This window comes from Salmo salar, chromosome 05, assembly GCF_965601325.2.
Source record: "Salmo salar chromosome 05, fSalSal1, whole genome shotgun sequence".
Lineage (NCBI taxonomy): Eukaryota > Metazoa > Chordata > Actinopteri > Salmoniformes > Salmonidae > Salmo > Salmo salar.
Window position 1 is genome coordinate 26270490 of NC_138295.1, and position 12329 is coordinate 26282818.

The window sequence follows — 12329 nt, forward strand, 5'->3', positions numbered from 1 at the left end:
AGCTAACCAATCAGGTTCAATGGTAGCTAGCTGACATTAACTAGCCAAGCAAATGACTGAGATACGAATAATAAGATCATACACGTAACGTTAGCTAGTGAGTTAGCAAGCTAATGTTAGCTATCTAACGGTACACTTTAACTTGAAATGAACTACTTTCTGTCAAAATTAGAAACGTGTAATATCTGAAAATGTGGCTTGCGAGAATATTTTACCCGTATACATCATAGATGGACGCGTCTCCTGTCACGGATGCCATGGTTGCCCTTAGTTTGAAGATGTAATCTGGAAACAGGTGTTTTCTCCATCTCCTTAGCTATCATACTTGAATATCATACTGATTTATGTAGTTTTACTACTCGATACAGTTCCAAAAAAGCCGCATTAGACAGGATTACCTACACATACTGACCAGCTCAAATAGACAGAATGCGTGCTATATGGCAGACCAATCCAAACTCATCTCTCGGCATGTCGAGCCCACTCATTATCTCAGCCAATCATGGCTAGCGGGAATGTTTTTTTTTTTTTTTCTGTGGCTAAACCTACTGGGCTCGTAATTTAACAATTTTATTTATATTTACGGATGGCATACACGTTTGTTATTGAGGCACATGAAAGTTCACATGTTCGAGAAGTTATTTCTGCCCCCAAAAAATGCATTTTGATTTTTTTTTTTAAGTTGACGTTCAAACGGCTCTCCTGTGAAGTAGTGACCCGCAACATACGCCTAGTGTCCTAAAATGGGTCACTATGGCTATAGGGTTTGGCTTTGTTAGTCAGGCTAACTGTACATTACATACACATTTTATAATATTGACTAGATATGTTTTCCATTTGAAAAATTCACAGTTCTGAGGGGCTTAACCAATCATTTATTCTCTATTTAAAAAGACTGTGGTCCAGAGTTCTAGAATCCCCATTAGATCTACTCTGATAAATTATTTAATATAGATACAGTAAATTGACAATTCAATAACTACAGTAAACTACTCATTGAGTCTTCAACCCTTTTCCTGTAGTGTGTAAATTGCATGCATCCTCCCACCCAGCCTGCGATAAATGTCTCAACTCAATTCTTCACATTGTGGGAACACCTGTGTTATGGCTAGTCTCCCTCCTTCCCTTCAGACATGTTCCTCGTCCTGTGTTATGGCTATAGTCTCCCTCCTTCCCTTCAGACATGTTCCTCGTCCTGTGCATAGAACATACTTTACTTTACGGTATGACCCTGTCCTTTTCAGCAGTGGAGTCAATCTAGGAGATTTAATGGTTTTGGTCATCCCACTAAATTCCAGTGTGTGGATTCTGTTAGTGTAGTAACGTGCACAGACACCCTAGGGGTCCAGTACAGCCCCCTGGAGACCATGAAGGGACTTCAGTGGGGTCAACTCAAACAGATGGGTAATCCTACTGTGGGTTGTTGACAGTCTTCACAGTGAATTGTGGGTCTCTACTGTATGTACTCTGTCTACACTGTCTGTATGTGCATTTTGTGTGTGTGCATACGTGATACAGTCATTTTCTAATCGCTCGCAATAAAATCATTGCATGCATATCAGGCCGCACGTTTCTGTCATGGAGATCCACGCAGAGTCGGGACAGTAGTATGAATAACACCACCATTGAAAGACCAGCATTATCTTACCATATTATCAATATCACATATCACCTTCTCCACTTACTCTTTACTACCACAGTCATGTGTGAAACACCTTTGTCAACAACCAGCGTCTCCCTTACACCTAACCCTTCCCCTTCCCCTATCACACCATCCGCAGCCATCCATCTCAATCCCACTCAACCTCTCCACTCTCTTCCACTCAGCGTTTCAGATAGAATCACATTGCCTTCCAGGCATGTCGTAACCACAGCTATTGTTATCACAAGATGGTTATGTCACGTTGGCTCTGGCTTTGATGAGGAACAAAGGGGGAACTATTGTAGTGCATTCCTCAACAACAGGACATAGTAACAGGTCTGGAATCAGATAGGGGGAACTCTTGTTGTACATTCCTCAACAGGACATAGTAACAGGTCTGGATTCAGATAGGGGGAACTCTTGTTGTACATGCCTCAACAGGACATAGTAACAGGTCTGGAATCAGATAGGGGGGAACTCTTGTTGAACATGCCTCAACAGGACATAGTAACAGGTCTGGAATCAGATAGGGGGAACTCTTGTTGTACATGCCTCAACAACAGGACATAGTAACAGGTCTGGAATCAGGTAGGGGGAACTCTTGTTGAACATTCCTCAGGTGAAACAGCAATAACAGGTCTAGGATTAGATAAGATCCCCTCAGGGTCTTTTTAAAAACATTGCACCTTGGGAGGAAGTGGAGGAAGTTGGAGAATGTCCCCTGTGGACCATGTGTGCTTTCAAAACAAGGGAAGGGCTGGACCACCAGGAAGTTATCTGTTTTGTCTTTGACACCCTTACCCGCTTTTTTCTCATGTTTAGTTTTTGAGGAGCCTACCTTGAGTGGGGAGGGGGGTGTACTTTAGTTAAGTGTTTAGTTTCAGAACATCAAAGGGGGGGTCTTGTCTCGTGACTTCCCATGTTTTTGACAGATTTAGTTTTTGACAGAAGTGCTTGTGTACAATAACGTATTATAGCTACAGTTATCTGTGTGTTAGTAATGTGTTGTGAATCATGACCTGACAACATTATCCCAACCACTCATGCCCACTTCCTCAGGAATAACATGACTGGATACACTAAAGCCAGATACATCCTAACACACTGAGATAGAGTATGATCGTGCGTCACGTGTTTGTGTGACTGGGTGTGTATTTAAGTCTCTTAAGACCTGTCTGTCACTCTGACAGCAGTCCAAGGTCTGTCTGAGTCTGACAGCAGTCCAAGGCCTGTCTGTGAGTCTGACAGCAGTCCAAGGCCTGTCTGTGAGTCTGACAGCAGTCCAAGGCCTGTCTGTGAGTCTGACAGCAGTCCAAGGCCTGTCTGTGAGTCTGACAGCAGTCCAAGGCCTGTCTGTGAGTCTGACAGCAGTCCAAGGCCTGTCTGTGAGTCTGACAGCAGTCCAAGGCCTGTCTGTGAGTCTGACAGCAGTCCAAGGCCTGTCTGTGACTCTGACAGCAGTCCAAGGCCTGTCTGTGACTCTGACAGCAGTCCAAGGCCTGTCTGTGACTCTGACAGCAGTCCAAGGCCTGTCTGTGACTCTGACAGCAGTCCAAGGCCTGTCTGTGACTCTGACAGCAGTCCAAGGCCTGTCTGTGACTCTGACAGCAGTCCAAGGCCTGTCTGTGACTCTGACAGCAGTCCAAGGCCAGTCTGTGACTCTGACAGCAGTCCAAGGCCAGTCTGTGACTCTGACAGCAGTCCAAGGCCAGTCTGTGACTCTGACAGCAGTCCAAGGCCAGTCTGTGACTCTGACAGCAGTCCAAGGCCAGTCTGTGACTGTGTGCTCCACCGTGCTCCAACTTACCACAGCCCCCTTGAGGGCCGTGAGGACAGAGGTTTTTCCTCTTCATCTGGTTCTGCCATGTCATTATCACTATCCACTCCAACTGCTCTGAGACCTGTTCTAATATACAGAGGAGTGGGGAGCAGCATGTGTCCTTAAGTCCTTCCATCTGATTTAGAGCCAGTGTCAACGCTAACCTCCCAAGACGGCCACATAGGACACACTCAGGGGGAGGGTCCGTTTTCTGATTCCTTCATTCGTTCGTTCTTTCTTTCTGTCGTCGTAGTCTGTCTTGTTTGTTTGTTCTGTCTGTCTCTCTATATTTCTCTCAATCTATCCCTCTCTCTCCTTCTCCATCTCCTTCCTACATGAAATGCATAAGATTCCTAGCTCTTCAGAGCAACAAGAGACATTGAAGTTCACCAACTGTGGACTTTCTGGTTATGATGATCACCCACATTCACATAGTTATCTAAGGAAGTTTAGGTCTATAGCCCTCCCTCTATCCATAAAACAAAATACTAAACTGCTTTCTGTCTAAATTCTACTGTAAGTGTCAGATGGTATCTGCTGGGACTGTTTCCAACAATACCCTTACAGATGTCATCCATTTATAGCTGCTGATATTGATGTTTTGTAGAGATATCTGATTTGATTTGAATCAGATGTTTGTGGTTTCATGTTATTTTACATTCTCTCTTTCATCGCTCTCTTTCTCTCTCTCTCTCAGGTTGCTGAGCTCCATCAAACCTGGCTTGGTGAAGAAGATCAACAGATTACCCACTCCCATCGCTGGCCTGGTAAGTTCTCTCCTTCTCCTATCACTCCATTCCTCTCCCCCTCTATCTTCCTCTCCTTCCATTCTTCTCCTCCCTCTGATTCCCCTCTCCTCCCTTCCTCTCACTCTGCCAGCTATTCCCCCTTTTCTCCCTCCATTTAGTTTCCCTATCCTCCCATTCCTCCATCCCTTCCTGCCTCTATCTCCCCCTTCCTCTCACTCTACCTCTATTCCTTTCTGATTAATGTACAGTCTGTTCTGCACTTTAAATTATTCACAGATAGACAGTACAGAGTCACTCCATCAACTCCCAAGCTATAAGAAGGCTCAACCTCTGTCAAACAGCTGGGAACAATGGAAGGATGTAAACCTCACAGCAGTATTCCATTGTGTGTGCGTGTGTGTGTGTGTGTGTGTGTGTGTGTTGCAGCATGTCCGCTCCTCATTACACTGTTTGATGTATAGAGTCTGATAGCAAAGGAGAGGTAGGATACATATTTTTATTTGTTCCTTTAGTCCATTAGTGGAGAGTCTCTCTCTCTCTCTCTCTCTCTCTCTCTCGCTCTCTCTCTCTCTCGCTCTCTCTCTCGCTCTCTCTCTCTCTCGCTCTCTCTCTCGCTCTCTCTCTCTCTCGCTCTCTCTCTCGCTCTCTCTCTCGCTCTCTCTCTCGCTCTCTCTCTCGCTCTCTCTCTCGCTCTCTCTCTCGCTCTCTCTCTCGCTCTCTCTCTCGCTCTCTCTCTCGCTCTCTCTCTCGCTCTCTCTCTCGCTCTCTCTCTCGCTCTCTCTCTCGCTCTCTCTCTCGCGCTCTCGCTTTCTCTCTCTCTCTCTCGCTCTCTCGCTCTCTCTTTCTCTCTTTCTCTCTCTCTCTTTCTCTCTCTCTTTCTCTCTCTCTTTCTCTCTCTCTTTCTCTCTTTCTCTCTCTCTTTCTCTCTCTCTTTCTCTCTCTCTTTCTCTCTTTCTCTCTCTCTTTCTCTCTCTCTTTCTCTCTTTCTCTCTCTCTTTCTCTCTCTCTTTCTCTCTCTCTCTCCAATTGCCAAAGCAACAATGTATACATTGTAATAAAATGGCTGTAAATAATAATACAAAAATGGTAACAGTCAATAGTAGAATGTAATAAATATGGAAAATTAAATTATAACTAACGGTCAACTTCACTATTACTTCAGTACTACAACTACTATCATCATTACTACTGCTATCATTACCACTACTACCACCATCACTAAACTGCTACCATTACCACCCATACCACTACTACCACCATCACTAAACTGCTACCATTACCACCACTACTACTACTACCACCACCATCACTAAACTGCTACCATTACCACCCATACCACTACTACCACCATCACTAAACTGCTACCATTACCACCCATACCACTACTACTACCACCACCATCACTAAACTGCTACCATTACCACCCATACCACTACTACCACCATCACTAAACTGCTACCATTACCACCACTACTACTACTACCACCATTACTAAACTGCTACCATTACCACCCATACCACTACTACTACCACCACCATCACTAAACTGCTACCATTACCACCCATACCACTACTACTACCACCACCATCACTAAACTGCTACCATTACCACCCATACCACTACTACTACCACCATCACTAAACTGCTACCATTACCACCCATACCACTACAACTGCTACCATTACCACCCATACCACTACTACTACTACCACCATCACTAAACTGCTACCATTACCACCCATACCACTACTACCACCATCACTAAACTGCTACCATTACCACCCATACCACTACTACTACCACCATCACTAAACTGCTACCATTACCACCCATACCACTACTACTACTACCACCATCACTAAACTGCTACCATTACCACCCATACCACTACTACTACTACCACCATCACTAAACTGCTACCATTACCACCCATACCACTACTACTACCACCACCATCACTAAACTGTTATCATTACCATTACCACCCATACCACTACTACCACCATCATCACTAAACTGTTATCATTACCATTACCACCCATACCACTACTATTTGGAATGATTAATAATAAGTAAGTTATTGTTTACTTTGCAGATGTTATTATTCAGTGTCCCTCAGGCTATTGCAGGCAAATACACATTTGGCTGCAAGAGGAGCCATTGCTCCTTCGCCCATGAGTATTTTTAGTTTTTCCTCTGGGTTTAATAATTTCAAATTTGGAATAAATGTAGTCATTTCTGTGAATAAGGCATCTCTTTGTGAGGAATATTTCTCACAGTAAAGGAGAAAGTGCATCTCTGTCTCTACCTCCCCTGTCGTGCAGTGACCACATACACGCTCCTCTTTGGGTAGCCATGTCTTTTTATGTCTGCCGGTTTCTATTGCCAATCGGTGGTCACTCAGCCTGTACTTGGTAAGGATCTGTCTCTGCTTCGTATCTCTGACAGAGTAGAGATAATCAGCCAATTCAAATTCTCTGTTTAGGGTCAGATGGCAATTTAGTCAGCTTAGGGATTTTGTTTCGTTTTTTCCAATGTTCTAAATATGAGTCCTTTGATTGGTTCATGATTTTGTTTATTTGAATTCTTTCTTTTGAAGCAGTGCTAGTGTCAGCTTGGTTGGTGAGGTCCAACACCAGCTGACTGAGAGGGCTCGTTTCTGGGCTCAGCTCTTGGGTTTGAAGTGCTTTAAATTGCAGACTTGAATTTGGATTTGAATTTAAATTTGGACTTGAAGAAATGCTACAGAAAACCTTTCCCAAGTTACTGTTTATGCAAATTCCCCTGTAATTATTGGGGTCTGATTTGTCTCTACTTTTGTGGATAGGGGAGATGAGCCCCTGGTTCCAGACATCAGGGAAGCAGCCAGAAGTTAAAACCATGTTGAACAATTTAAGCACAGCATTTTAAAACCCAGGTGTGCTGTTTTTCAGCATTTCATTTCTGATGTTGTCTAGACCACAAGCCTTCTTTGATTTAATAGATTTGAGCTTTTCATTTAGTTCTTGTTGGGTTATTGGGTAATCTAATGGATTTTGGTTGTTTTTAATGACTGATTCAAGGATGTTCCATTTTTCTTTCATTTCTAATTGGTTCTGTTGTCTTTTTTGTGGGATGTTTTTGTATAGATTATCAAAATAAGTTTTCCAAATTCCTACATCTTGTATGGCTAATTCTTGTGGCTTTGTTGTGCTTAAATTGTTCCATATGTCCCAGAACTGACTTTGGTCAATTGCGTTTTCAATTTCATCAAGTGTCTTGTTGGTATAATTCAATTTCTTGCTTTTCAGTGTTTGAAACAGTATAAACAAAGTATTCATATCGTAGCTCTGGGTTGTTTTGCTGCTTATGTTTTTCGTTTGACATTTGTCTTAGGTGTTTTCTAATTGTTTTACATTCATTATCAAACCATTTGTCAGAAACATTTTGTTTTTTGTTTCTGATGTTGCATTTCTTTGGTTTTCTCAAATTTGCTTTCGATGCTGCTTTTTGAAATATGCAGTTGATGTTTTGAGTAGCCGAATTGACACCATCTTTATTGTTTTGGTATCGTGAGTTATTAAAAAACTGTATAGAGTTCATCATTTCATTTGAGTTCAACGTTTCAATGAATCTCTCTGCACTGTTTGGAGCCCATCTGTACGATTGGTTTATGCTGTAGAGTTTATTGGCCTGTTTTTTGGAATGAGTATTGCCGGTTAATTTCTTCAGAAACACGTTGATCTGACTGTGATCTGACAATGGTGTCTGTGGTCTGACAGTGAATGCACTAATGGAGGATGTCAATGTCAGTGATGGCATAATCGACTACACTTGTCCCAAGAGCTGAGCAGTAAGTAAACCGACCTAAAGAGTCCCCTCTGATTCTACCATTAAGCATGTACAGGCCTAAGGCTCGACAGAGATGCACTAACTCCTTCCCATTTTTGTTCAGTATTTGGTCAGGACTGTTTCTATTATTTATAATAGGGCTACTGTACAAGGAGGGGTGTCCAAATATGTGGTGGTTACCTCCCTCATCAGTGTAGTCAGGCTCAGAACCTGTTCTTGCATTGAAATCTCCACAAAGAAGCACTTTACCCTCTGCCTGAAATGTAATGATTTATGTGTGGAGATTGTCAAAAAACTGATGAATCTGAAGGAGGAGCATGAGCTGCACATATGTATACATCACTGTCACAGTAGATTGTACCTTTGTTAAGTTTTAGCCAAATGTGACTGGTACCTTTTTCCATTTCATTCAGTGCTAAGTCCTGCTTATGCCAAATGATGATTCCACCTGAGTCTCGGCCCCGTTTAACAGTTTTATGTTTGATTGATGGTAGTAAACTTTCTGTATAGCCTGAGGGACACTGAGTATCTATGTCTCCACGACACCATGTTTCCAGTAGGATTATGATGTCCTGTCCCTTGATGTTTTTAATCAGTTCTGGATTTGTTGTTTTATAACCAAAATGTGAAGCGTTTAGGCCCTGGAAATTCCAAGAGCTGATAGTTAATGATTTCATTTATAATAAGTGATATTCACTGGTTTGAGTAAAGTACATGAAAAAATAAATAATAATTATACATACATACAAACAAACACCATTACATATAATTATTATTATAATACCGGTGCCAATAAAATTAAGAATAGTTGTAAACAAATGAATAAGAATGGAATAAGATTGCACAAAAAATAAGTACAATGCAATCTGCAACCGTGTGTGTGTGTGTGTGTGTGTGTGTGTGTGTGTGTGTGTGTGTGTGTGAATTAAAGGGTCTGTCTAGCTCAGTTGTCTGCATATTAGTTACAGTAGTTGGCGCACCTCTCCTATCTCTGATTGGTCTCGGTGTCTTTTGCCAGAGGTTACCTCAGCATATGTAGGCTGATGATCTGAATGATACATGGTGTGGACTGCATCATGTGGTGTACTTCTCTGAAGCACAGTGTTCTGTCCGACCCTGGAGTAGTGATCAGAGCTGTGTTGTGTTGGGCCAAGTCTAGTAGAGCTGTGTTGTGATGGGCCTGGTCTAGTAGAGCTGTGTTGTGTTGGGCCAAGTCTAGTAGAGCTGTGTTGTGATGGGCCTGGTCTAGTAGAGCTGTGTTGTGTTGGGCCGGGTCTAGTAGAGCTGTGTTGTGTTGGGCCGGGTCTAGTAGAGCTGTGTTGTGATGGGCCGGGTCCAGTAGAGCTGTGTTGTGATGGGCCGGGTCTAGTAGAGCTGTGTTGTGATGGGCCGGGTCTAGTAGAGCTGTGTTGTGATGGGCCTGGTCTAGTAGAGCCGTGTTGTGTTGGGCCAGGTCTAGTAGAGCTGTGTTGTGATGGGCCTGGTCTAGTAGAGCTGTGTTGTGATGGGCCTGGTCCAGTAGAGCTGTGTTGTGATGGGCCTGGACCAGTAGAGCTGTGTTGTGTTGGGCCAGGTCTAGTAGAGCTGTGTTGTGATGGGCCAGGTCTAGTAGAGCTGTGTTGTGATGGGCCTGGACCAGTAGAGCTGTGTTGTGTTGGGCCAGGTCTAGTAGAGCTGTGTTGTGATGGGCCTGGTCTAGTAGAGCTGTGTTGTGATGGGCCTGGCCCAGTAGAGCTGTGTTGTGATGGGCCTGGCCCAGTAGAGCTGTGCTGTGATGGGCCTGGCCCAGTAGAGCTGTGCTGTGATGGGCCTGGCCCAGTAGAGCTGTGTTGTGATGGGCCTGGCCCAGTAGAGCTGTGTTGTGATGGGCCTGGCCCAGTAGAGCTGTGTTGTGATGGGCCTGGCCCAGTAGAGCTGTGTTGTGATGGGCCTGGTCCAGTAGAGCTGTGTTGTGATGGGCCTGGTCCAGTAGAGCTGTGTTGTGATGGGCCTGGTCCAGTAGAGCTGTGTTGTGATGGGCCTGGTCCAGTAGAGCTGTGTTGTGATGGGCCAGGTCCAGTAGAGCTGTGTTGTGATGGGCCAGGTCCAGTAGAGCTGTGTTGTGATGGGCCGGGTCCAGTAGAGCTGTGTTGTGATGGGCCGGGTCTAGTAGAGCTGTGTTGTGATGGGCCGGGTCTAGTAGAGCTGTGTTGTGATGGGCCGGGTCTAGTAGAGCTGTGTTGTGATGGGCCGGGTCTAGTAGAGCTGTGTTGTGATGGGCCGGGTCTAGTAGAGCTGTGTTGTGATGGGCCGGGTCTAGTAGAGCTCTGTTGTGATGGGTCGGGTCTAGTAGAGCTGTGATGGGCCTGGTCTAGTAGAGCTGTGCTGTAATAAGCCGTGTCTGGCTCTTTTCTCCTGGGGATGGTGGAGGTACTGTTGTTTCAGAAGGTGGGGCGGGGGACCTCTGTTGCTGGGGTGATGGGTGTGTGGGTCCCTGCCAAGTGTTAAATCTTTTAGGTCCTTGGCAAAGGTTCTGATACTGTCCTGATCCAGATGTCAACACCTATACCATAATGTACATGTCAGAGTGGGGTGGTGAGCCGTTCTGACGTTGAGCAGTGAGGCACAGTCCACAGTGATCTGTTGATTTATATTGTTCATCAACTGTCCTGGGAAGTTTTTTTCTTGGTAGGAGGGTGGACACAACTATATTGGTTGTTGGGAACATAGCCTGTTCCCGTTCTGCCACTCTTCTCACTGCCCCAGATACATTTTCACCTTTGGCATGAAGGTGGTTTGTGCCAGTGTGGATGATGATGTTGTCGGGGGTGTCAATCCTGGTCTGACTGAGTAGCTGCATTGCACTGTCAGTTGTAGGACACCAGAACTTATACACCTGGTGTCTAGGGAATCATCTTTCCTGGACTAAGAACTTCCCATTTGAATCAATAAGGATTGCAGTTGTGGGTGATGGTCTGGGTGGAGCAGACTGGGAGACTGGTATTCTGACCTGGGCTGGAGCAGACTGGGAGGCTGGTATTCTGACCTGGGCTGGAGCAGACTGGGAGACTGGTATTCTGACCTGGGCTGGAGCAGACTGGGAGACTGGTATTCTGACCTGGGCTGGAGCAGACTGGGAGGCTGGTATTCTGACCTGGGCTGGAGCAGACTGGGAGGCTGGTATTCTGACCTGGGCTGGAGCAGACTGGGAGGCTGGTATTCTGACCTGGGCTGGAGCAGACTGGGAGGCTGGTATTCTGACCTGGGCTGGAGCAGACTGGGAGGCTGGTATTCTGACCTGGGCTGGAGCACACTGTGCTGGAGCAGACTGAGAGCCTGGTATTCTGACCTGGGCTGGAGCAGACTGGGACGCTGGTTGGCTGATCTGGGCTGGAGCAGACTGGTAGGCTGGTGCAGTGTCATCAGGCTGTGTGGTGGAGGCCATGCTGGTCTCAGGTTCTGCTTGTGTTATGCCAAGCTGGTCGACATGTTCTCTAGATGCAGAGGACATAATGACTCGCTGCTGGATGAGGGTGTCAATATACCTCTTTGTTCTAACTCCTTTCTTGTTGTGTTCAGATGGTCTCTGAGGTCGTCATTTGTCTGACTCAGTTTGTCCATTCTGCTTTCTAATTTAGCAATAGATGCTCTGCTCTCCTCCCTGAATTGTTTCATCTCTTCTTTTAGTTTTTGGACAGTGTCCTCCTCTTGAAGCTTGTTCTCTCTGAGTTCTATGACCTCTGCTTCGACTAGAGAGGGGGTGTTGTGGAAACGTTGCATAGCAGGTGTTCTTGGTGTTGTAGGCCTGTTCTTGGCTCTGTCTGCTGCAGGTGAGGTAGGTAGAGGGACACTGAGGGCTTCTTGCTGGGTCACAGAGACCGTTGGGGCCTGCTTTTCTACATCTCCCTCCTTGACTTTTTCCTCAGTTTCTGAGATGATTTCAGCTTCTGCTTTTAGGGTAGCGAATCTATTCTCAAGCCTGGAGGCTTGAATCATTGCCTTGTATCAATACAGTTCCATTATTATATAAGTTTACTGTTTGATACGTGTTGCTCTGGTCAGCTTCTTCAAAAATGCTGATCTGACATCCTTGGCTGATGCCTCTCTTTTTTGAGAAAGGGAAATGGTTGCAAATAACCCTTTTCCATATGTGCCCTCATTTGGTATTAAAAATTAAATTTGCTCTTGTTTTGTAACTGGTAAGATCTGCAAACAGGCATTCATGCTTCTGTCCCATCAACAAACCTTTGAATCTTTTCTTAGCTTTCTCTGTTTGGATGTCTGGTGGGTAAACAATTTCCATAGCAA

At 44.9% G+C, this 12329-nt stretch overlaps 1 protein-coding gene across 7 annotated transcripts in view; it reads left to right on the plus strand.

Moving 5' to 3' along the window:
• The window catches only part of LOC106604545 (LIM and calponin homology domains-containing protein 1), a 157154-nt gene that overhangs the window by 66169 nt on the left and 78656 nt on the right, over positions 1-12329 (plus strand). For all 7 annotated transcript variants that reach the window (XM_045718017.2, XM_014199288.3, XM_045718015.2 and 4 more), the window contains exon 3: positions 4159-4228. In XM_045718017.2, the coding sequence (XP_045573973.1) occupies positions 4159-4228 (70 nt within the window). The remainder of the gene's footprint in view (positions 1-4158; positions 4229-12329) is intronic.